Genomic DNA, 25,822 nt, shown 5'->3' with positions numbered 1-25,822 from the left:
AATATAACATGCAGATGGCAGATTGTTGGCTAGGTGGTGGGGGCTATGCGTGAGCAAGGTGGATAAAAAGGAGAGGACAAAGTGTGTTTACAGAAAAATCATGTATAAACAATTAATGCTATATAAATAAAATTTAATTTCAAATAAACTTTTAATATAAACAAATGAGGTGTTATTTATTTATTTATTTATAGAATACCAGTCATTTAAAAATCGCAGGACCCACACATTACCATTTATAAATTGACATATTAATTTATATGAAAATTTAATATGACTTTTTTAAAATTATTTCCCTGTATTAAGGTACCATTTGGCAACACAGTTAGGCTTGTTTACTAAAAAAATAATTTTTTATTTAAAATAATTTTTTTTATATTTTTAGATAATTTTAATGTAATAATGTTAAAAATAAATTTTAAAAAATAATAATAAGATATTATTTTAATACATTTTTGAATGAAAAACACTTTAAAAACAACTGCTACCGTAATATCAAAAACTACCTAAACACCTTAAAGTTGTTTGGTATCATTTATGTTTTGTGTTTTTTTTTTTAAAAAAAAAGTTGAATGTGAAAATATAAACATAAAATTTGTTTATATTTCAAATACGTAAAAATCCAAATAATTGGTTTTAATTTTTTTTTTAAATTAAAAAATTAATTGTTTTTTCAATAAAAACAACTCAAAAGAATCAAGCATTTGTTTTAATAAAAAAACAAAAACCAAAACAATAAATTATACAGGTAGACCACTTAGTAATTGATATGATATTATATAAGAAACTAAATAATTAGTTAATTATCTTGTTAAATCTACAAGTATTTGGACTCGGCATGTCACTGAGTTTCAAGGAGTTGAGTCTAGCATATTGGTACACTCACAGGTGTTTGGGTTCAGCATGTAGCTGAGTTTAAAGGTGTTGAGTTTGATATGTTACTAAATCTACATGTGTTTAGGCTTAACGCGTATCCAAACCTAAGAAAATTAAGTTTGACATCTTATTATACCTACATGCATTTAAACTCAGTGTGTAGCTGAGTTTAAAAGAGCTGGGTCTAACATCTTATTAGATCTATAAATGCTTGGACTTGGGATGTTGTTGAGTCCAAAAACATTAAGTCTAGTATCTGGTTGAACTCACAAGTGTTTAGATTCAGCATTTAGCTGAGTCTAAGAGTATTGGTGTTAAAGAATCATTTCAATCTAAAAACTTAAACTGTTAAGTGAAGTCTCAATATACTATTTATATTATTTTCTAATATATCTTCTTAAATAGAAGCTTTTTGAACTTGAAACTTATAAATGATCATACTACCTTATATTTAATTTTTTATCAAATAAATAATGATACAGTGAGATTCAAACTTATAAACACTTAGTTATTAAAACTTTAATATTATGTCAAAGAAAATATAAAAATTTAAACTGTTAGATAAAATTCTAAAATATAATTTATTTTATTCTCTAATAATTAAATTTGATATTTTATCAAACCTACTTGCAATTGGTTTTATTGGATAATTAGACTTGAGAATGTTAGACTTGGAAATAAAACTTGACCGGCCTTTATTTTGTCTAGCTTAATCATCCCTTATGATTTAGTAGTTGAGTTGATTTTATAGATGCATTCATGCATGTCGTGGAATGCATTTAAATTTGGTGGAGAATCGTTGTTAGCATTCAATGACTATTACTTGAATGATTTAACTATGGAATTTGCGATCTTTAGCATTAGGAGTTTTAAAAGATCATCTTCACTGATCCTTCTTTTTTAATGATGAATAACTACGAGTTCTAGAATTAAACGTTCTGTTTTTTTCTTTTTTTACTTGTTGTTTCTACTCGTAAAAAAAAAATAAAAAAAATCACTTCTTGTTTGCTTTATTTCCTTCTCCACTCAATGGTTTATTTTCCCCGAAAGTTGTGATGGCAGTTCCTCTACTTTCTAGCTGAAGCATTATTCTATTTTGTCTTTCAACTTTCCTTGCATTTACCCAGCATGTTCTACATGGTTGTTTATGCAGGCCTGGTTTTTTATGTTCCTGCCAGGGGATTTCGCGAGCATGTTTCCCCAGGATCCTTGGCCTTCCTCTGTGTTCTGTTTCTGTTTTTTTTTTTTTTTCCCTTCCATTTATGGCCTGGCTTCTGCCATTCATTCCAGTTGATTTCCAACCTGTTGGCTTTTTTCTCTTCATCTGGTTTTTTTTTCTGGCATAATCCTAAGTGTCGTGCTTGCCTTTCTTAACAGTATGTTTTGTCCACATGTTATGACAAGTTTCGTTGTTGTTTACCGTCTACCTGTGGCTAGTGATCAACTAAAATAGATGTATTGCTTACAAACGTAGTGGAATGAAGATCTTACACGAAAGAGTCAATAAGTGAAAAGAGAGTGCTCATTTGGGATAAACATAGTGGAATGAAGATCTTATATGAAAGAGTAAATAAGTGAAGAGAGAGTGCTCACTCGGGATAATGGTGGGATCCACGATGGGAAATACATAACAATAATTATTCACCCTTTCCATGGTGCATCTAACGTTTCTACAGAAGAAGTGAATACAATTCTTGATACATAAATAATTTGAACTCTCAAAAAAACCAAACGAAATTCTCAAGAAAGCTAAAATTCGACCGATAAATAAATTAAAATACGAATAAAACATGTTATTTTAGAAAAACTTGTAAAAACAAATACCATAAAAAGATACCTTCATAACTTGTGTATATTATAAAGTAATATAAATTATATATTAGAACCTCAGTTAATAATTTAAAATTTTAGGTTAAATTGATTTTTTAACATGGTATTAGAATTTTAATAATTAAGTGGTCATAAATTTAAATCTCACCATTTTATTTTTTTGTTGATAAAAATTAAACACAATATGAGTCAGTGCAAGTTTTAAAATTAAAAAAAAATTATTTAAGAAAATAATATAAACTATATCTTAGTACCTTTAAGTTTTTTTATTGAATTATTATTTTATATTATATTATTATATATATATATATATATAATTAACTGAAAAGGAATGTTTTTACTTATAAACACGATAACAAGTGAAAAAGAAACAGCAGACAAGAGTATGGTAATGGTGGCAGCCATAATAACACACTGTAAACGCTGGATATGTATATAATTAATATGAAAGGATCCACCACCTCTTTTTCAATCATGGTGGATCGATCGCATGTTTATATGAAAGAGGGAAATACATTTCTTATAAATATTCACAATAATTTCTCCATGCATAAATGATTTAACATCAAGCAATTTATCAATAAAAAAAATAATTGGGTTGGTGAAACGTGGGGCCTCACAACTCAATTTTGATACGTTGTTGCCTATTATAATTCTTTTCTCATGCTATAATTAATAATATCACTAACTAGCTTAACACTTCTTGAAATTATGGTTATTATTATAATTATTATTATTTAACCATCTAGCTATGATGTATTATAATCGACACCCTTTTTTATATTTTGTCCAATTTAATTGTTAAATATCACATGCAAAAAAAAAATTGAGAAAAAATTATAAAATTGTCAATGGCCAATTCTTGCTGGTAGTTTTAATATAGTTAAGTGTGTTTTTATTACTATATTAATGGAGGTTAGTTTTTATTAATATTTTATAAGGAAACAAGTGCAGCTCACACATTATTTTTTATATATAAAAATAGATAGAATGCAACCAAGTTAGTGAGTGTAAATTACAAATAACCTATGGTTTAAGGAGTGTTTGTATAGGAATTATCCAGACTTAATTATATTATAAAAAAAGAATCTCATATTTAATAATAAAGTTAAATAAAATTATAATTGTTCATAACAGAATTAAAAATCAACTTAAGTCTTAAGAGGAAATAAAAAATCACATTCATCTCAAATCGATGAAACAAAGTCATAAGAAAGCTGAGATTTGATCAAACAAACACAAAAAGAATACCATCTTCAAGATTCTCCATAGCCATCGTCCTAGGTTTTTTTTTATCTTGAAAAAGAAAAAAGAAAAAGAAAAGATAACACCCATTCATTATTTTGAAAAAAAAATTAGTTTTGGATTATTTCAAATCCTCCAATAAATATTAGTGTTTCAACTAATTTATATGTATCTTAATTAATTTTATAAATTTTAAAATTAATAATCATATAAACTTTTAATAATTTTAAAATTTGTGAAACTGAATTTATAAGATTTAAATTAATAATTTTAAAAAATTAAATTTAAATTCTAAATTTACACATTTTATAATTTCCTCATCTACTTGTTATTCTTAGTGGGTGTTGTTACCACTTCCAAAGCCTACCAACAAAATTAAGTGCCATTTGTGGGTCCGACTAGTTCTGTGGGAGGGGAAGCCATTGTTGAGGCGTGGGGTGACTCCACTAAAACAAGGAGGGTGGGTAGATTTTGTGGAGAGCCCACTCTTCCACACTATCTCCCCCTCTCCTCTTCTTCCATCATCATATCCTCGTGTCCTTGCGTGCATATGATCTTGAAGACCCAATTGCCTTCATAAATCTTCATAATACCAAACACATCTTCCTGCTTTACCGTTAAAATGCATGAAAGCTTCCCATTGAGTTGTTATTTAATTAATATTAATCTCATAAATATTGAAAAAAGTAGTTGTTTATTTAAAAATTATTAAAAAATTGTTTAAATCTAATAATTTAAATCGTTAAATAAAATTTCAGTATATAATTTATATTTTTTTTAACATATTTCTTTAAATAAAAAATTTTTAGATTTAAAACTTTTATATATTTTTATTATTTTATATTTATTTTTTATTATATAAATAAAAATAATAAGATTCGTTTGTCATTAAAATTTTGAAATCATATCAAATAATTACCTCAACATAATAATTTAAACTATTATATAAGATTTTAGAATATAATTTGATATAATAATTTAAACTATTATATAATATTTTAAAATATAATATATATTATTTTCTAAAAAGGTTGGATTTTACTGTAAAGTGAGAGAACGAAATTGTCATACATTATCTTACCATATTGGATTAAATGGGACAATTAATTTAGATCTTTAGACAAAAAAAAAAAAAAAGAAGATAAATATTCACTCGAAGACTTGAGGGGGGCAAAGTGGTCAAATAAATAATATTTGTCGTGTAGCACCGAAATCAAAGTGCTCGCTTGTTTCCACTTTTTCCTGTAATGGGGAGACAAGGGTACAAGAATATTTAAAAATGAATCCCTAAGATGTTTTGGTTATAGTTCATTGCAAGGGCGGCTCCCAGGTCACTTTCGTAGCCTTTGTGCTGTGCTATCTCTGAAAAGGCTGAATCCCCCTTTCTCTAGCTAATTATCCCAGCAAGTCAATTACTGTAATAACCTAGCTAAGCAGCTGACGTCCCCAGCATGGGTCAAGGCTCTTCCATGCCATTTTTCTCCTTTCATGCTCGGTATTAATGTCAATGTTTAGCATGTTTCGATCTACTAATGATGATTTATGTGCCCTTTTTGTTCATCATCGTTCAACGAGAGATAGCTAATGCAAGAGATTAATAATCCTCCATTGCGGCGCAAATTGCAAGCAAAGGTCAAACTAATCGATGTTACACTTGAGAAACCGAAAATCAATCTTGTTTTGAAAATTATGTCTTCAATGGAGTACAAAGTTGAGAAAATCTCCTTGCTTTACCCATTCCAAAATCTTGAGAGTTTCGCTTTAATGCAATAGTGGTACGAGTGTATCACGTTTTTGCAGTTGTAAAGTGTTTTTTTTTTAATTTAAATATTTAGATTGTTTTAATATGTTTATGTCAAAATTAAATCTTATTTATGTTTTTAGATTGTTTTGATGTTAAAAAAATTAAAAAAATATCATTTTAATATATTATCAAATAAAATATAATTTATAAAATAATTATTACCTCGTTAATTTATCATGGATGGAATGATCGGACTGCATCCGAGGCGGCTCTGCGATCGAGAACCACCGAGGAAGCATAACTACGTGAGCCCAAAGACTACACAGCGCTGCCGAAGCATAACTCGACAACATAAAAATAGAAAATTGAAGAGCATAATTATTTCCACTGCCAAACTCCATCGAGATTCAAGAACCCATTTTCTTTAAATAAAATTCAAGTCGACAAGAGAAAAGGAGAGTTTTAATATTGCAGTAAAACCGTAAGGTCCACTAGTGAGCAACGTTAAATTACATAATAAAACTCGACAAAAGATTTGAAAACCATTAGACTCAATCCTCCTTTTCGTCTGTTTGGGGGAAGAAGTAATGGAATCATGAATCATTACAGATTTTTTTTTTCACTGGCATCCGGCGTGCTTGGTGCTTCCCACTACCATTATTCATAAGCAAAACGAAATCCTAAATACAGAAAATCCTCAATAATGGATGTTGGGGACAAACTCATTGTCAATTCCAACTTTTGGCGTGTGGGCAGCTTGGTGCTCCGAGAACTATCTCTCCCTCTATTTTTTTTTTCAAAAAAAAAAAAAAAAACTCTCAAGGTGTCTAAAAAAGAATGGGAGTTCTTGAGTGACATGCCGTCAAAATGTCCTGCACACGTGCTGATAGTGCTTGAATGTGACCTAATAAAATATGATGCTAAATGTGATAAGGTTTTCAAGCTTTCCTGAGAGACCAAGTGGCTCGCTTGCTGATATTTTTGTTGCCGTTAGAATTATTAGTTATGATCACTTCAAGTGAGAGTGACCAAACTAGAATTGGCTTCCATGATATTGCCAACTCATGCCAGAAGATTTTGGTCAAATCCAAATAATCCTTTTCTTTTTTTTAGCGTGCTTGGCATGGTACTCGCTTGTGCTCTATTGGGTTTGGAAATCGGTCGCATTATTTTAGACTTTAGTGCTCGCTTTGCCTAGTTGATTATGATTCCATAACATGTTCGTGGTGGCCTTTGGTTCTTGACATCGATCCAGGCCCTCCTTTCATTTTGTAGAGATTCGTTTTCTTCCATCCATCATCTTACTCACTGAGTTCATGTTTGTGCCCCCCACCCCCCCTAAAAGAACTCGATTCTGGAGTCAAATCTCTATTTTCGGTGCGTTTGGAGCTTAGTCTGTTTATTTATCTTTATTGTGCTGCTAAGGACAACAAAAAAAAAAAAAAACACTTAAATCTTATAATGGTACCTCAGGTGCCTCCTTTCTCCAAAATCAGAGCGAAATAGGTTATTATCTTGTTTTGTCACTTTAGTCTGAAATAGGTTATTATCTTGTTTATTCTTTCTAATGTTTTTTTACGATGTTTATGTAGTTAAAAACTGTTATTTGATTTTATTTATTTTTTATTATTATTAGTATTAGTATTTCTTGTGTTGTTCTACACTTTCATGAATCTCTAGTCTGTGTTATGATGAAAGTCTTACGTAAAAGACTAATAAATCAGATCTCTTGTTTGACAAAGAAAGGGTATGAAGTGAAAAATCAAAGTTGCAGAGATATTGAGTCATCTACTTGTAGATCTGAATTTTAATTCTTTAGAATTCTAAGTGTTGTTTTATTTTTTCTGAAAATTTTTAGTTGAATGCAATTTTTATATTTGACAAAGAATTGGATAAAAGCGAGTCACTGGGGGGACAAAGAGAGTGTCCACATGTCAAATAAAGCGCTAAAAAGCATTTAAATATTCGGATTTTTTTTTTCATATTTTGTCATTAATTTAAACCAGCAATTGTAATTTATATGCAGTTTATCAAACTCTTGAACAGCTTTTGCCGATGGCAATTTCTTGCACATAACTTCTGTCAATCGGAACAACAGCGATTTTATCAAATAGCAACCACCATAAACATGGCCTAGTGAGCATGGACAAGGACACGATCGAAGTATCCTATCCAAGGAGGGTTGTCTCCACGTATCCCAAGTTTTTTTTTTTTTTAATTGGATAATATACTTTATATGGATTCTGATTGGGATTGTGTTTTCAAAAACATGGTTAGAATCTAAACCCCTGATTTAAATAAAAAATCACTAAATTTTAATTTTATCAAAACCAAGGTCTACTTCATTAAATTTTAGTTTTATCAAAACCAAGGTTTTAATGGTTTCTCAAATCTGAAATCAAAACCAAAACAGATTGATTTTTTCGATTAATTCGTTATTAATTTATTTTGCTTACCTGCACGCCTTTCAATAATTGGTTGAAGACTTGTTTGCTTATTTTCTGGAGGGTATTTATAATTGGTTCTTGGTTTGATGATCAATGAGAAATTTAATTTGAAGGGGAGGGATTACAAATTCTGATTACAGAACCTCCCATCTTCATGCAACTGGAGAAGTCAATGTAACAATTAAATCAAGTACTATGAATTATCGAAAATGTTTTAAGTTTAGCATTCAACTATATACAGCATGCCGTGTTAGGATAAGAGTCGGAAAATTAAGGAGTCTATCCTGCTAATGCAAATATCATCATCATACACGCTGCATCCCTATTATTGGAGATGAAAAAAATTAATAACAACCTTTTTCTTAGAATAAACTAGCCTTTTAGCCCGCATCGTATTGCAAGTTTTTTTTTTTTCCAGCCTAGAAAAAAGTTAAGACATCAGAAGGTTAAAAAAATTGATGCATAATGGCAAAAACACTTTTAAAATACTTAAATGGTGACATATCGAGGATTTTTCATGAATAACTAAAACAAGAATACAATAAAGATAAACAACTAAAGGATGAACTCTCTGTTGTAAATGAAAATCTTTGAACGAAAATGCACTTGTTAAATCATCTTGCGACAGACCTTTGTAGCAAAAAACAGGAGACAATTTTTGGAAGCTATAAATAGCAATACCAAATTAAATCTTGGTTTGTAAAAGTAGGCTACAAAAAGCGAGATAGTCGAGGCTAGGAAGCAACCGTACTCGACATTTATGCTAATGCTACTGGAATCTCGATATTGGTTGTCATCGCTGGTGGAGCAACATACTCTTCTTCTTCCTTGGGAGGATGGATGGTGACCAGATCAGGTAGTGGAGTCATTGGCCCCACCTTGCCCTTAGGATCCCAGTCAAGCATGATCTTGACCTTGATGCCAAGCACTCCCTGTTAAGTGTGGTTACAAAGAAAACAGAAACCCAATGAGATACAAGAAAACAAGCCAAGAAAAAATGGAGACAAACAATAAGCAACAACAATCCACGAGAGGAACACATGAGGCTACTGACCTGTCTAAGAAGAACATGCCTAACAGCTGAATCAATATATTCTTTAACAGGTTGGCCAGAGGATATCATGTACCCATCCTTAAATTTCATGGATTTGGCACGCTGTGCCCTAAGCTTTCCACTCACAATAACCTGAGAGATTACACGAGAATCAAACTTGCACAGATTTGCACATGCATGCTGGTAGAATGCAAACAACAGGAAAAAAAAATGCAAGAAAACTTTGGAGCATACCTCACATCCTTTTGCCCCACTCTCCATTACAAATCTCAAGACACCATAGCACGCCCTGTGAACATGTAGAAAATTCAACCACAAACTCCAAACGGGACAAAAAATGCAATATAAACAGATAAATAAAAGCATAATACGTGCCCTGAGACATGAGGTATGAAAAAAAAAACCATGCCCCTCATAGTTTCGATAACCCAAACAAATCATAAAAAACATAAGCACCCAAAATTCAAAGACAGGTTTGATATGAAACCCCCTAGGCTAATCTAGTATAACAGGGGAGAAGAGAAGACAATGCTCATATGTTAAGCACAAAGAAAAGTTCAAAGGCAACATAGCAAATTCATGACAGAACCATGTGATGTGTGAGGTCACCCTTCTTCATGCATCATGCATCTTTATCTGATTTTCAAATAGATAAAGCACCACTGTTGTAGAAGACTCTTCTAAACTCCAGGTTCTTAAATTGCAGAGCAAGAAGCCAGACAAACTCAAAACAATTTTCTTGAGCATTGTTAGGAACCTTAAATGGATGCCATTCCTATGCTGCATGATTCTCCAAATAAAAGCTTATTTGTGCAATGTGACATTTACCATCCAAAATCTCATGCAAGGAAAGACATCCATATTCCTTGTACACTAAGGAAATAGATGGCAAGACAAAATATTGTCATCCTCCGACACGAGATGGAGATTTGTACAAACCAACTCGCTATAAAGATGACTTCATCAAAACAAAATACTTAATACATAACACTACACTATCACTTGAAACATCAAAATTCATAACATAAATATGATATATGCAATATAAATGATGCTACTGTAGATAAAAAAGTAAACATGCAAACATAATGTTATGTGCTTATTCATAAAATGTAACATCTACCATCCAAAATCTGGAGCAAGGAATGACATTCATGTCCTTGGATACAAAGAAAATTGATGGCAACCCTAAATATTGTCATCCTCCGACACGAGAAGGAGATTTGTGCAAACCAACTCGCTATAAAGATGACTTTGTCAAGACAAAATTGTTAATACATAACACTACACCACATAACTAGAAACATAAAAATTCATAGGATAAATATGATATATGCAATATAAATGATGCTACTGTAGATAAAAAGTATACATGCAAACCTAACGTTATATGCTTGTTCATAAAATGTAACATCTACCATCCAAAATCTGGAGCAAGGAATGACAGTCATGTTCCTTGGATACAAACAAAATAGATGGCAAACCTTAATATTGTCATCCTCCGACACGAGATGGACATTTTTTTATAACCAACTCGCTATAAAGAAGACTTTGTCAAGACAAAAATGTTAATACATAATACTATATCATGTATAATTAAAAACATAAAAATTCATAACATAATTTTTTTTTTAAAAAAAAGAAGCAATATCAATGATGCTACCAAAGCCACAAAAAAAAGCACAAGATGATAATGTTTCCTACCATGCAGGACACTCTAGAAATAAATGTTTATTCATGAAACGTGACATCTACCATCCAAAATTGTGCAATGAATGACATTCATTCCTTGGATAATAAAAACATAGATGGCATTACTAAACACGAGAAGGACATTTGTAAATAACCAACTCCCTATAAAGATGACATTGTGAACACAAAATAATTAATATATAAAACTAAACCATATAATTAGAAACATCAGAATTCATAGCATTACAGAACATGACAACACCAACAGTCAATTATCAAGCATGCTGATATGCAAACCAATGCAAAGAAACTGAATAACAATCACCTAATAACAAATCAACCAATATTGTTGTAACATTCCAATATACCTGCGAACAGCAAGGCCTCCGAGAAGCTTGTAACGAAGAGACTCAGCCTGAGCAATGGCACAGAGACCCCTGTTGTTAACTTTCTCAGCATAGAGCTCCACACCATTCTCAGGAAACTTAAAACGTTTCTGAACAACGGAAGTCAGCTCCCTGATCCTCCTTCCCTTCTCACCTAAAACATACACAAAAGAGTTGAAACAAAATTAAATCCATTAAATTATATAAAAAATTATTTATTGATTACAAAATAACCTCAAAAACAGAAAATGTATTGGCTAGAATCAATTGTGGAAATACAGAATAAACAAAAATACGGAAGAATATGTGAATTGAGAGCCCATATGATTTATTCATCGTCAACTACATCAACTATAAATTTGGTTAAAAAGTATTGAGCTCGCCGAAACACAATAGCAATTGAAGAATACAGTGTATGGAATCAATCGTTGTGGTCTCAAAATACCATCATTAGCTCCTAAGAAAAAGCCTCATCCTCATCAAGATTAAAACCAATTTTGACAGCAATTAAGGCATCAAAAAGCATCTAACTTCCCTTGTCTTGAATTCAAGCTACGAATCTTTTCATCCATTTTTCAGCATCTAGAGGCTAAAGATACAGAGTAACTCTCACTCATAAAATAATAATAATAATAATAAATTATTCATTTACCAAGAACATTTTGAGTACGAGTAGCCCTAATGATGATCTCAGTGCGCATCGGAGTAACCCTCACTTCAACACCAGAGTATCCATCCTCAGCCAATTCTCTGGTCAATACCTCATTCAGCTCTGCGTAGAAAACTCCATCCGCAACAAACTGAAAAATAATAAAAATAAGTAAAAAATTACATGAAAAATTCCAATAGATCTTATTTAATAATTAATTGATAGAGGACCGAAGAGCAGAGGAGGAAATTGGAAATTACTTTGCGCTTCTTACTGATTTGGGTAGCCATGATTGGGGGAAACTGGAGATTTGAGAAGCAACGGCGCTTTTCAGAGTGAACTGCTTTAGGCTAAGCGCAGAAAACCCTAATATTTCAGTGGAAGTAGAAATGGGTGCGTACTTGTGTATAAAAAGGGCTAGGGTTTTTTGCGATCTCATTAGACGGTGGTTGGTATTGTCGTTTTGATCTAAGAAGCAAATTGTGGGCCTAGATCCCCGGACTAGATAGAGACGTTGTTAGGCCCAGATGAGATTGGGAAAGCTTACGAACCATTTTTTTTCTTGGAGAATTATTTTTAGGAGTCTAGCGTGGTAAAATTGATTTAAAATTACATTAAAAAAAAAAAGTTAAAATCCCTAGCATTGTTAATGCTCTAAAGGTAATCACGAGAGGCAGCTCAATGATAAACCTTAGGATCTTCTTCTATTCATAAGATATCAAATTCAACACTTGATACTATTTTATAGTCGCCACCATGAAATCCAAAACTCATGAAATATAAATTTTTATATATTCTAAAACTTGAGATTTATAATGTGTCCAAGGTAATTAAGATTATTAAAATTTTATATACACGATTTACTGTGCCCGACTTTTGAGGGTGGACAGCTACCACCACCATGTTTCGCGACACAAGTAATTGCAGAATTTTTTTGTAAAAATTCATCTCGAAAATATTTTTTTTTTATTTTACTTAATCGTGTTCACCTGAGAAATGGGATTATTAGATAGTGCACTGATGTAATAAATAAATGGATACGATGGTAATGTTTCTTAGTGACTGAAGAAACCATGGAAAATGATAAGAATTATGATAGGTTTTGCCCATCCCCAAATACAGAAAAATGTATTTGTTTTCCTCTCTGCATAAATAAAGACTAGGAATGTTCCAGTCGACCCCAATAAGCAATCAATCTACAAGGGTCTGGAATCAATGATTTGTTTCCTGTACGGATTGTCTATCAAGTACATTGTGCTCTAAACACAGCATGTGGACACAGGCCTTGCACACCACATTACAGAACATAATTCCGATTACAAAAAAAAAAAAAAAAAAAAAAAAAAGGATCTCCATTTACCAAGACCATAACTGCAGTCAACATGGGGGAAATCATATAATAAACTGTTATTCTCAGATTATATCTCAAAAATCCTTGATGCATGGGAAGAAAGAGCGCAAGCTAGTTGCTTCCAGCTTGTTTCTCTTTAAGGCTGCTTAATATCGATAATGTCCGCCTTAATCACACATACTAGAAGTCTGAATGATACAAACAAACCAAGCTTGAATGAGTTATGGGTGTACGGCAGAGTGGGCACTCAGGCTTCTCATTGCACCATTCCATTATGCAATTCCTACACCAAAACAGCATGTCATAAATTAGACAATAAAGGCTCCTTAAAACGAGTAGGAAACACGGTGAAAGAGAGCCAAGAAAAAAAAAAACAGAGATGAGTTGGATACAGTACCAGCAGAACACATGACCACAAGCTGTAGCAGTTGGGTATTGCCGATTACTCAAGCAAAGTGTGCATTTGCTGCTGCTGCTTATTGCATTAGACTGGTCATACACAAACAGCAGTAAAATAGGGCTTATTGCATTAGACTGCTCTTACACAAACAGCAGTAAAATAGGGTTAACATCCAATACAAAATAGATTAAACAGAACAAAACGGGAAATTTTTGGGATGATTTGGCTCTACAAATGGCGGAAAGTTTATGGTAAGCAAGTGAATCAACGTCCTCATATGGCATACATATTACATCAGTGTTGTCAAAACTCCTGTTTTGTTAAACAAAGGAAGTAAACAAACAACCACTAATAAGGGTTGCAAAGTGAGATGCCTTGGCTAAGGGCAATGGTTCCATAACCCTGTCACTTGCATGAATATGATGCACTGTAATTTTTCCAAAATATCTCTCACCAGAAAAATAGCCTAAACAAGATGAGCAAAATACAAAATTCAGTGAGAAAATTAGAAAATGTACCTCTGAAGTTGATGTGGAATCTGATACCCAATTCCCATTGCCAGACTCCAAAGGTATCAAATTGCCTTCTTCATTCAAGACAGGCAAACCACGTCCTATAAACCCAGGAGGAGATGAGTTGGATTGTAGTAGATTAGAAAAGGTCGCCCATGTCGTAATAGATGCAGCAAAACAATTCACTTTCGGAGAATTTTTTTTTAAGGGGGGGAAAAAACCGTTGCAGTAAATGCATCTTCATCGAATTGCAATCAAAACTAAGGTTTTATGTTTATAGGCACTTCATTCAAAAAAACTGAATTGATATCTTCCCTGTGGAAATAAGTTGAGAATACAAATTTCATGTTTCTACAATATCAACTGCAGCTGTAGTTTGTGTGGTTTTCCTGTTGAACCCAGTAATGAAAGGAAAGATTTAGCCAAGATATTGTATTGAAAACTGGATACCTTTAGCATGTTGCATAAACATGAAGAGGCAGCAATTGTCTTGAAGAATGAAGTTATCAGGTTACCAGAACATGGTTTTTATGCAATAAAAGAATGAATGTTATTTAAAATTGATTACCTGCAGTTTGGTGGGACACCAAGGATGTCTGATGAACTGAACTTGCAATAGAAGATAAATTGCTGCGGCGGAGACCTTCAGCAGCAATGATACACAGCTGAATGAGAAGGAACACACCAAGTATCTGGTATCTGTACCAAGATGTTTAAGGGTTGGCATGCAAGACCAGAAAAAATGATGTCTTGTAGCAAGCCAGACATGAGGAGGTGTGAAGAGGGAGATTGAAGGTGTGATTACTGGTTAAGAGAAAGTACAGAACTCCATACCTAGGCCTTTGATTGGATGGTTTCCCAATAAATACATATCGTATACCAGATGCACGTTTGGATATATGATAATACATGCCTGCAAAGAAAAAAAAGGAGGAAGATAGACCACAAGATGAATACTTACTGAAAGAAAAAATTCTTAAACTTTTACTGCTATACATGAATCTCTGACACATGGAATCACCTTCAAAGTAGAAGAACATAAGGTTTGTGCGAAGAACCAATTGCAAAAATTCACGAGCTACAGGAAGTACCTGAATGTAACAGAAGAAAAAAGATTATGTTTTACAGAAGGTGTTCAGTTCACAACACTAATTTGATGGGTGCAATTGTGGACTTGTGTTGCAAGTCATCAAGGATAATTAAGAAAAAAAAGAGGAAATGTTTTGTGTTACCCAAGGTGTTCACGGAACCAATTTGATGGGAGCAGTAATGAACTTGTGATGCAAATCATGAAGGGAGAAAAGGAACAAGGAAAAAGGTCTCAGAAAAGGAATCATGGAAATTACAGACATTAAGTAAATAACTTATTATGAACCCTTCAAAGCGAATCAAAACTTCATCCAAAAAATTTTCATATCCTTGATATTGCACCAGAAAACTAAAAGAGCAAATTTAAGCTTGCATGACCGAGGTTAGTTGAGGATAAATATACCGTAGGCCATCTTTGAATTGCCTGCATCCGTAGTCCATTAAATTTCTGCCTCAACCTTGATAGTACAGAAACAGATGTCCCAGCAGAAGATGAAGATGGTAACTCAATTATTACAGGAGATTGAGCTTGACTGGTCCCTGAACCGATGTCTCTATAAGGCTCATCAGACAGAGAATCATCAAGTGCAATAGCATGGGACGCAACTCTAGAACTGTAGAAAAGATGCTAGTTTCTCACATAAAAATGTTTAGTTATGAGTATGAAATATAGTAGACAAAGGATGGGTGGGGGGATTTTCACCTAATTCTTTCTGCAATATAAGGAACAGCCGTCTGATATACAATGAAAAGAGCACGCCTTGCTGGTGTTGGAGCAAGTCCATGCGGCCCTGCAACCTGGAAAAACAAATTCTGTTATCAGCAGAGAAGTGGACATAACTAAAAATCTTATAGAATTCCCCCCAAAATTTAGAAGACCAAAAAAGCAGTAGCACTGTTTAGATAGGTCCACAATTATGACCAACTGCTCTTGCACTCACTTTCTAATCATACAATTACTAGACCTAAAAATAGAATTAGAAATGTGTGGTCAAGGATCAACCTTTTTAAGGAAATTCACAATTATGCATAAACAATACAGATTACAAGGCTATAAATTAATATCTTCAAAACAATGATAAATACCTGAGTTACGTCACAATACTCTTCACCAAGGGTTTGCTGTCCTGAACCTGTTGTCAAAACATAATATAGCATTTGCCCTAAAAGTTTTGTCTGCAAAACAAAATCAAACAACACTCTCACTTAATTGTAATTAGAACTGTAAATTGTTTGATTAATTAAAAAGGAAATGACTAATAATAACCTCATTCTGGTAAGCTACAGCAACTCTTGTACCTATAGACACATTTAGATTTAAAAGAGAGAGAGTAATTAGTCGTAAAATTGGAATTGAATTGAAGAGGTAAAGATTAATTAAATTAGAGAGAGACCGAAGAGGTGACGAATGGCGTCGCGGCAAGCGTCGTAAATAAAGGAAGCGTACTGGTCATCTTTCTCGGCGGCTCTCATTATTTCTGGCTGAGCAGCTGGCGGAAACCGCCGTGGTTCATTGCTAGTTGTGGTGGTCGATGAAGTAGTCCGACCGGATTCTCCACTGGGCCCAGGGTCATTGCCCGAACCGGAGGATTGTCCGTGCCTTCTCACTCCCATATTTAATTTTTCGCTTTTTTCTCTCAGATTTTTTATAAACTATTATTGAGTGCAGAGAGAACTGAGAGGATAATAAAGGAGCTTGAAATAATTAAATTGGCCTTTGGGATTAGGATCATCAAGAACAGCATACGACGTCGTTTCATAACCAAATAAATTCTGTAAAATCTAAAACTGAAATACGCCGTTGCCGGGGATCGAACCCGGGTCACCCGCGTGACAGGCGGGAATACTTACCACTATACTACAACGACTTCATTGTACTTCTCTGTCGAATAAATATTTTTATAGTATATTTCACTAAGCCGAGGCATTTGGATAACTTTCGATTGGTCAAGAAACCCTTGCCTTACTTCCACCAAACTATAATAGCAATCCATAGATATGGATATAACTGGAAAAAAAACGGCCACAGGACCATGTCTGTGCCATCGACAACAGCAGCTGTGTATATTTCCCGGCAAATTTTCTGTAATGAGGCGTGCAAAAATGGCAATGTATTCTTAACATCGGTCTCATTTGCATCAAAACAACGTAGATTTTATATTAGAAGCTCTAGCGATGGAGCAGCCGAGACTGCCGCAACTGAGGTAGAAGATTCAGAGAATTACATTGAAGTTCCGGGAGGGCCTCCGTCTTTGATTTCTGCTCTTAATGTGGAGAGAGCTCTTCGTGGCATACGTAAATATTACAAACCGATATATATATATATATATATATGCGCTTTTGATTTGATAAGACAACATATTATTTTGCGTCTGATAGTAAAGAAATGAGTTTGGAATGCAGCGATTACAGATGTGGATCACTATGGCAGACTTGGGATCCAGAGAAGATCTTCATATGAAGAGGTCTCCAAAAATGTTGTTGACTTAATTTTATGAGTCTATTTTATTTCATTTAGTAAAATGTCTCGTTTTCTCTGTTTCTTATTCAACAGGTTACGGTTGCATATAAAAACAAGGTCGAAGAGCTCCTGAATCAGGGGCTTGATGAAGCAGAAGTCAGGGAAAAAATGGAACTTCTAAAGGTTAATATTACCTGATGACATTTTTTTCTTCTTTTAATTTATGGGAAATTGTGAATCATTCTTTCTGTCCATTCTTAATTAGGAATCCTACACAATTTTATCCTCTAGAGATGAGAGAAGAATGTACGATTGGAGCCTGGTCAGGAGTGAGAAACCAGAAAGATACATGTGGCCTTATGAAGTGGACTTCACACCAACTGCACCTCCTCCGCCACAGGTACCTCCCTAACTAAAGTATTGTCTCCTCCGCCGCGGGATAATACATGTTATTATTGGCTCTCCTTTTAGCTGCAAGGCCCGTATAATATCAAGTAAAATCAACCTTTCAGGTTTTAGTGGCAGTCAACATTTAGGTTATCCTCCAGAGTTCAGTTCTGATGCATAATCATGGATTACCAACAATTTTCTTCAAGTTCTTTGAATGACTGAGGCACATTAGGCCCTTAAAATGTCTAAACTCTGAGTTTTGCTCTCAAGGTTTCTCTGTTCCAAGTCCAATGAGTTGTTGAAACTTGAAACTCCATCGGTGCCTCTATTAGGATGTGGCCGTAGTTCCAGAAATTGAAGAATAGCTTTATAAAACTTCAATTTATAAATTTTTGTTTTTTATTTAGATCATAAATTCAATTTCCTTCCTTTTGCACAATCCATAAAATTCTCCACGGTGATCAAATGACTTGTGTTGCAGGAACCAGAGGATGAGGGACCGACAAGATTGGTGGGATACTTTGCACTGGCATGGTTAGTCCTAGCCGTCACGTTATCCGTTACCCTCAACAGATAAATTTAATGATTTATAAACAATCTTGGTTCATTATCTCTTTATCAAATATCAACTACCCTCGTAATATGCTCTCCCTTTAAGGTGTGCTTGTGTTGTTATATGAATAGATATATACACAAATTTATTCATGTCTGATTATGATTAGCACTAACGCTATTAATATCCTATTTTACACTGTTTGACTATTACTATTATATTACATTTTATAATTATTTAAAACACTAAAGATGTGGGTTTTTCATGATAATTTTTTATAAAAAATAAAATTATTTGACTCACAGCAAAACACATCTCATTTTTTCTATAGTTGTACTTTATAGTCTCTTGCAATTTAAAAACTTTGATTAAAACAAAGTTATTTTACATATTTGTTATCAATGTATTTTTTTTATTTTGTTTTTTTAATATTTTTTCACTTCCAAGTTTATGTTTGCTCTTTCTTGAAAGGTAAAGATTTTGATAAAATTTTAGAACTTGATTGTTCCATTTAATTTATCGAGATATAATTTTAATTTATAGCATTAAATCAGAATTAAAGTAATAAAAATCAAATAAAGAATAGAAAAACAAAAATGTCCATCTCAAATTTATATGAAAAAAGTCATACTCAATCTCTATATTCTACATTAACTTTGTTTTAGGTCATTTAAGTTTTTAAAATTTCAGTATTGGTCCAAAAGTTTAGATTTTTTATTTTTCACTAATTTGAAGAATAAGATTGAAAGTTATTGGTTGACAGCTTTCAACAATAAAAAAAAATCCATTCTCATGTCAAAAATTTGTATATGAGAAGAGGTTTCCATTTAGATGTTTTTTAACATTCATTTAAAAAAGTAAATTGAGGTTGAGAATTATTTATTTGCTAGTTTAATTTTGGTTTTTAGGATGTTTTGAGTCAAGAAATTGGTTTTTTGAGATTATGATGATGTTTATTAAGAGTTTTTTAATGAAAAAAATTAAAATATAATCTTTTAAAATAAAAAACTACAAAATTAAATTTTCAGCTATGAAATCTAAGCAAGCACACAACACCTTATTCATTCATTTAAAAATAAAAGCAGGACTTGGCGCATGGGGCTAACCTTCTATTTCATGTGACAAGCCAGCAAACATAACCAAACATAGGCTCAATGTGTAAAGGCTTCTATGTTTTTCTCTGCAATTTTAATCTAAATATGGGCCAAGGAAAAAACATCTTAGCACAGCCCATTAAACAACGGGACCATTTTTCTCCTAATCTCTTCTCCTGGGGTGGGTGGGAGGAAGGCGTTAGATGGTTTTTGGTAATGGTTAAAAAATATAAATGAATTACTTTTAAAATAATTTTAATAAGGGACAAAAATTATTTTTAACAAATTTTTTTTGTATTGATAAATTGTTATTAGAAAGAGAGTGAGTAATTATTTTATTAAACATGACCTTAATTTAAGAAGATACTCAATGTAAAAATAATAACACATCAATCAACATTTGCTGCTTAGAGACGAGGAGTGTTCATTGTTAAATAATTATATCTATCCATTTGTAGTTTCCTTTTCTTTGCTGTAATTTGAATATTTATACGTTCCTTGCATCCGTCCTCCTCCACTTCACATCAATCAACGAGGATTTCAAGCATAGATTGGACTTGATTTGTAGGCTTTGCTATCGGTAACTTTTTTTCAAAGTTAAAAACAATGTTAAGAGAAAAAATTTGATTCTCAATCATTAGTTTAATCGATAAATTAAATAAAAATATAATAATTTTTTGTTTTTTCTTTAAAAAGGTGAAGCTTGAAATTTAACAAATTAAATATTGAAGGATAAAAATTAAAAAATATATATATAATTTAAAAAAGTCTAAAAAATTATATCTGAATCCACTTAAATCAAGAAAAAAAATATTTAACTCAATTGTGATACCAGGGCACGTTCGAAAGCAAAAGGAAAATTGTATAATATCATTAAACTCAATTATCTAATAATATAATATTAAAAGATAAAAATAAAATAAAAATACAATGAAAAAAAATAGATGAGTTTAAGCATAAATTTAGTGACCATGAAAATCATAAAATCCTTGAACAAGTTCAATAAAAAAAATTAATTCTCAACTAAATTAACTTTGAATGATAAAATCGTAAAAAAATAACAATTTAAAAAATTTGTCAAAGAAAAAAGTTAGCAATAAGAAGAATAGTGATAAAATTTGATAGGAAAAAACTCACAAATGATGAAATTATAGAAAAAAATAATTAAAATAATCTAATAGAAAGAAAAATATAAAAAAATACAAAGATGAATTTTCAACAAATCAAATTTTAAAGAATAAAAATGATATAATCTAATTTTTTAAAAAAACATCTCAAAGAAAATGGATTTTTTCAAAGGCAATCCTGCAATCAAGCTAGAGATGGAGGGAAAAAAAAATCAAATTGGCGTCAAAATCATTGACAATAAAAATACATACACCATCTATATAGGTAGTTATCTCCAAGACAAAACAAAAAATAACCTTCAACAATCTAGAAGGCTATTTTTTACCACCGTAAACTGTTTCATGTGCTACTTGAATACGATAGAGCAACATACATGCTGGTGCGTGTTAAAGCAGGCACCAATCACCTTTTTTTTTATTGTTTTGTTGTTCAATAAAAAAATTCAATATATCTTTGATATCACATCACAACCATATAAAAAATAAAAAAAATGTACTAATAAGTTCTTAAAGAGTGTTGATTTTTTTCAAATTTCAAGGGCTAAATAGTTTTTTTACTATGTTTAAAAATTTAAAATATACAATAAGCCACTAGATTTAAGTTAGCAAATCTTTTGCCTTTAAGAGCATTTAAATAATTTTATTGTTCCATTATATGGAAAAAGACTAAGTTACTCCTAATTAAATCAACAATAACCTATGGACCTCGTGAAAATATCCAGTTATCCTTTATAAAAAGCATTGTGTTTCATGGTTATAAGAGCACACTTGTCCCCTCACTATTCAAATGAATATTATTGTTTTATTTTGAGTTACATGACTTCTCTCATGTAATTTTGTTTTTGTTAAAACGAGCCAAAAAAGATTTCCTTTAGCACAAGCCCACAATCAATATGAAAAATGCCCAATATAATCAAATATTTATTGAATCAAGCTATTTTTTTAATAATTCTAATTAAACATGGCTTATATTTTTCTTTTTAATTAGATGTCTTTGATCTTTCAACTAAAAACAATTACTACCATCCTTTGATCTTTCAACTAAAAACAATTGCTACCATTATAATTTTGCCTGTACTTGAAATCTATTTTCTGTGTATTTTAATTTTGTTTGGAGCTGTAACTATTCCTAATTTAGTTTTTGTACTCGTTTAGAAGCACATGAAGAGAGAGAGAGAGAGAGAGGGACTACTTCAAAATATAAATGAATTACTTTTAAAATAATTTTAATAAGGGGAAAAAATAATTTTAAAATAATTTTTTCTTTTAATATTTTTTATTGTATTGATAAATTGTTAGTAGAAAGAGAGTGAGTAATCATTTTATTAAACACGACCTTAATTTAAGAAGATACTAAATGCAAAAATAATGATACATCAATCAACATTTGATGCTTAGAGATGAGGAGTGCTCATTATTAAATGATATACCTATCCATTTGTAGTTTCCTTTTCTTTGCTGTAATTTGAATATTTAGACGTTCCTTGTATCCGACCTCTTCCACTTCACATCACTCGACGAGGATTTCAAGCATGGATTGCACTTGATTTGTAGGCTTTGCCATCGGTAACTTTTTTTCAAAGTTAAAAACAATGTTAAGAAAAAAAATTTGACTTTTAATGAATAAATTATCTAAGAATATAATAATTTTTTTTAGAAAAAAAGAAAAATAGGTGAAGCTTCACCTTTAATGAATTAAAAATTGAATGATAAAAATTAAAAAAATAAATATAATTTAAAAAGGTCTAAAAAATTAGATCTGAATCCAGGTCAAGTAATCAAATAATGTAATATTAAAGAATAAAAATAAAATAAACAATGAAAAAAATATGAGTCAACTTGAATTAAACACAAATCCAGGGACCATGAAAATCATAAAATTCTTGAACAAGTTCAATAAAAAAGTTTAATTCTCAACCAAATTAACTTTGAGTGATGAAATTGTAAAAAAAAATAATAATTTAAAGACTTGTCAAAGAAAAAAAGTTAGCACTAAAAAGAATAGTGATAAAATGTGACAGGAATAAATAATAATTATGATAATTCAATAAAAAGAAAAATTAAAGGAAAAAGTATAAAAATCAATTTCCAATAAATCAAACTTTAAATGATGAAAATGACATAGTCCAATTTTTTTTGAAAAAAAGGTCTCAAAGAAAGTGGATGTTTTAAAAGGAAATGTGACAATTGAGATAAAAAGAGGGAAAAAAAAATCAAATTGGTATTGAACTAGTGTTAATAAAAATACACACGCTATCTATACAGATAGTCATCTTCAAGACAAAACAGAAAACACATGTAAGAGCACCTTCTTTTTTTATTGTTTTGTTGTTCAATAAAAAAAAATAATTTATCTATGATATCACATGACAATCATAAAAAAAACAAGAAGAATGTACTAATAAGCCCTTGAAGAAAATGCTGAATTTTTTTTAAATTCTAAAGGTTACATGGTCTTTTTACTATGCTTAAAAAATTAAAATATACAATAAGTCCCTTGATTCAAGTTAACAAATCTTTTACCTTTAAAAGCATTTAAATAATTCTATTATGCTAAAAAAAACCAAATTACCTTTAATTAGATTAATACTAATCTATAGACCTTGTGAAAATATCCATTTATCCCTTATAGGAAGCATTATATTTCATTGTTATAAGAGCAAACTTGTCCCCTCACTATTCAAATAAATATTAATTTTTTATTTTGAGCTAAATGACCTTTTCCACCTGATTTTGTTTTTGTTAATACCATCAAAAAAAAAATTTTGTTAGCATAATCCCACAATCAATATGGACAATGCCTAATATAATCAAATATATATTTTCTCAAGCTATTTTTTAATAATACTAATTAAACATGGTTTATATATTCTTTTTAATTAGATGTCTTTGATCTTTCAACTAAAAACAATTATACTTTGATCTTTCAATTAAAAACAATTGCTACCCTAGTAATTTTGCCTATACTTCAAATCTATTTTCTATGCATTTTAATTTTATTTTGGAGTTGTAGCTATTCTTAAGTTGGTTTTTGTATTGGTTTAGAGGCACATGAAGAGAGAGATATGGCAAAGGGAAACAAATAACATGAAATTGTTATGATAAATCGACATACGATCTAATTTCATTTATTATTATGAATTTAGTAATATGAGGATAAATCATCACTACCAGCTAAGATATAACTCAATTTTTTCTGCACTTGAGTTTGAAACCTCAGTAGCGCCAATTTTATTAATTAAAAATTGATTGAGAAAGTGAAGTACTAGAAGTTTTCTTAACTGTTTAAAGTTTCATCTAAATCAAGAATAATTAGCTTATAAATTTTTTATCATTAACAGCTCTCGCACTTGAAAGCTTTCTAAAATTTTCTTTACAATTTCAATCTTTATTTATTTTTAAAAGAAGTTTTTTTAAAAAAATACATGTGTGTGTGTTGCAATGCACAAAAATAATGGTTGCATTAAAACCACAATTCTAAATTGTAGTTTTTATTTAAACTATTATCCTCAACAACAATTCTTTAAGAATGATAATTACTAACATTAGTTCTTTACAAATTATATCATTTTCTTAAAATTTTTGAAAATGATGTAATTTTGTATTTATCTTGTTACAAAAAAAAAATCATTGTTTTGTTTCCTAAAATTTAAAATTAATTTTTTTATATATTTTCAAATTATTTTGATGTATTAATATTAAAAATATTTTTTTAAAAATTTATTATTTCAGTATATTTCTAAATAAAAATTACTTTCAATTATAAATCTATCTAAATTCAAAATTACAGTCACAATCACAATCGTAATCACGTGTAGCTTTTTTATTCAGAATAGTAGGAGAAATTTGTTACTTTTGGCATCAAACACCATGCCCGCCGCAAATGATTACTGTGAAATAATATTTGTATTATAATTTGCACCTACAGAATAGCTATGTTCCCAATAATTGACCTTAATCATGAATAATTTCTTGGTATGATTTCTTCCGATAAAATAAAATTTTCTCAGTTATGGTAATGCAATGTAGAAGATTAATTTGGTTTTATAGTGAATCTCAAGACTCATTAAATCTTTTCATAAATAAAAAAGTAATGAAAAAAAAAAAAACCCACTCTAGCCATACTTACATAAATAAAAAAACTTCTCTTTTCCTCGCTGACACGAGGGCGAAGTAAGAACAAACATTTTTTGAAGTGATTCCAAAATCTGAACTCTCTGACTATTCTGAGTGCCCCTCGTCGAGCTGAGTTACAAAGACTAGTGGTCCTTGTAGGGGACCTTGCGGAGGAAAGGGCTGGTCACGCTCACGAGTGTCATTAAAAGAAAAGCAAACACCACTTAAATTTCTCTTATTTAAACCAGCAATTAGAGCACCTTTCCCTTTTTTATTTAACTAAAAGGTCACTCTCTAGTTTTCTGGTCCCGGGACGATGGCATGACTGATAGATTGGGATTTCAGGGTGCGCCTCAGCTACCCCCGTGTCTAAGTTAGGATTTGGAGATTGCAGAGTGCGTCTCAGCTACCCCCGTGTCTAGGTTAGGATTTGGAGATTTCAGGGTGCGTCTCAGCTACCCCCGTGCCTACGTTTGGATTTGGAGATGTGAATACTCTTTTTTTTTTCTTTTTCTTTTTTAGTTTTAAATTATTTTTATAAAATTCTAGATTGTTTTGGTAGGATGGTATCAAAAATAAAAATTTTATTTTTATATATTTTTAATTAATTATTTTTAAAAAATATTATTATAATATCAAACACGCTCTGAATAATTTTTAATCATCATCATCATTTTTTATTCAAGAAGAATTTTAGTAGCATATGTGGTCATAACATGCATCTTTTTGCTTCTTACATGTAAATGACTAGAATTATTAAAAACAATACCTGATTTGATTAATTTAAGATCAATTTTAAAGATATT

The 25,822-nt window shown here is 31.2% G+C and overlaps 3 protein-coding genes and 1 non-coding gene across 6 annotated transcripts; 1 reads left to right on the top strand and 3 right to left on the bottom strand.

Annotated features, from left to right (window-relative positions):
* Positions 1-8,690: 8,690 nt before the first annotated feature.
* Positions 8,691-12,320, bottom strand: LOC105122136 (40S ribosomal protein S3-3-like). The gene is made up of 6 exons (XM_011021065.1): positions 12,184-12,320; positions 11,927-12,074; positions 11,257-11,428; positions 9,431-9,485; positions 9,197-9,328; positions 8,691-9,074 (listed from the first exon to the last, which is right to left on the bottom strand). The coding sequence occupies exons 1-6, from the start codon at positions 12,211-12,213 to the stop codon at positions 8,901-8,903; spliced, it is 711 nt and encodes a 236-aa protein (XP_011019367.1). The 5' UTR covers positions 12,214-12,320; the 3' UTR covers positions 8,691-8,900.
* Positions 12,321-12,992: 672 nt separating this feature from the next.
* Positions 12,993-17,096, bottom strand: PEX10 (peroxin 10). Of its 2 annotated transcripts, XM_011021064.1 has the most exons (12): positions 16,670-17,096; positions 16,543-16,574; positions 16,362-16,451; positions 15,979-16,073; positions 15,679-15,889; positions 15,208-15,277; positions 15,021-15,099; positions 14,755-14,885; positions 14,193-14,287; positions 13,797-13,808; positions 13,672-13,748; positions 12,993-13,557 (listed from the first exon to the last, which is right to left on the bottom strand). In XM_011021064.1, the coding sequence occupies exons 1-12, from the start codon at positions 16,887-16,889 to the stop codon at positions 13,455-13,457; spliced, it is 1,215 nt and encodes a 404-aa protein (XP_011019366.1). In that variant the 5' UTR covers positions 16,890-17,096; the 3' UTR covers positions 12,993-13,454. The 2 variants fall into 2 exon arrangements, with proteins under 2 accessions (XP_011019366.1, XP_011019365.1); XM_011021063.1 differs by lacking the exon at positions 13,797-13,808 and having other exon boundaries at positions 13,672-13,763; positions 16,670-17,094.
* Positions 17,072-17,143, bottom strand: TRNAD-GUC (transfer RNA aspartic acid (anticodon GUC)). The gene has a single exon. It is a non-coding gene; the product is annotated as a tRNA-Asp (tRNA).
* Positions 17,144-17,270: 127 nt separating this feature from the next.
* NDHU (Chaperone DnaJ-domain superfamily protein) lies at positions 17,271-18,868 on the top strand. 2 transcript variants are annotated; one of them, XM_011021062.1, is made up of 6 exons: positions 17,271-17,570; positions 17,679-17,740; positions 17,830-17,919; positions 18,002-18,136; positions 18,249-18,272; positions 18,608-18,683. In XM_011021062.1, the coding sequence occupies exons 1-5, from the start codon at positions 17,309-17,311 to the stop codon at positions 18,270-18,272; spliced, it is 573 nt and encodes a 190-aa protein (XP_011019364.1). In that variant the 5' UTR covers positions 17,271-17,308; the 3' UTR covers positions 18,608-18,683. The 2 variants fall into 2 exon arrangements, with proteins under 2 accessions (XP_011019364.1, XP_011019363.1); XM_011021061.1 differs by lacking the exon at positions 18,249-18,272 and having other exon boundaries at positions 18,608-18,868.
* Positions 18,869-25,822: the final 6,954 nt, after the last annotated feature.

The sequence above is a fragment of the Populus euphratica genome, unplaced genomic scaffold, assembly GCF_000495115.2.
Source record: "Populus euphratica unplaced genomic scaffold, PopEup_1.0 scaffold19.1, whole genome shotgun sequence".
Taxonomy (NCBI): Eukaryota; Viridiplantae; Streptophyta; class Magnoliopsida; order Malpighiales; family Salicaceae; genus Populus; species Populus euphratica.
The sequence above is the reverse complement of the archived record's forward strand: the minus strand, read 5'-3'. Positions and strand labels throughout refer to the sequence as shown.

Excerpts from the sequence above, each read along its gene's own strand:
- LOC105122136 (XM_011021065.1), bottom strand. The coding sequence starts at position 12,213 with ATGGCTACCCAAATCAGTAAGAAGCGCAAA. Across the intron at positions 9,486-11,256 it reads GGAGGCCTTGCTGTTCGCAG|GGCGTGCTATGGTGTCTTGA; the intron begins GTATATTGGAAT and ends ACATGTTCACAG. Across the intron at positions 9,075-9,196 it reads GGCATGTTCTTCTTAGACAG|GGAGTGCTTGGCATCAAGGT; the intron begins GTCAGTAGCCTC and ends CACACTTAACAG.
- PEX10 (XM_011021063.1), bottom strand. The coding sequence starts at position 16,889 with ATGGGAGTGAGAAGGCACGGACAATCCTCCGGTTCGGGCAATGACCCT. Across the intron at positions 15,890-15,978 it reads TATATTGCAGAAAGAATTAG|TTCTAGAGTTGCGTCCCATG; the intron begins GTGAAAATCCCC and ends TCTTTTCTACAG. Across the intron at positions 14,886-15,020 it reads CCATCCAATCAAAGGCCTAG|ATACCAGATACTTGGTGTGT; the intron begins GTATGGAGTTCT and ends ATCTTGGTACAG.
- NDHU (XM_011021061.1), top strand. The coding sequence starts at position 17,309 with ATGTCTGTGCCATCGACAACAGCAGCTGTGTATATTTCCCGGCAAATT. Across the intron at positions 17,571-17,678 it reads GAGAGCTCTTCGTGGCATAC|CGATTACAGATGTGGATCAC; the intron begins GTAAATATTACA and ends TTTGGAATGCAG. Across the intron at positions 17,741-17,829 it reads GAAGATCTTCATATGAAGAG|GTTACGGTTGCATATAAAAA; the intron begins GTCTCCAAAAAT and ends CTTATTCAACAG.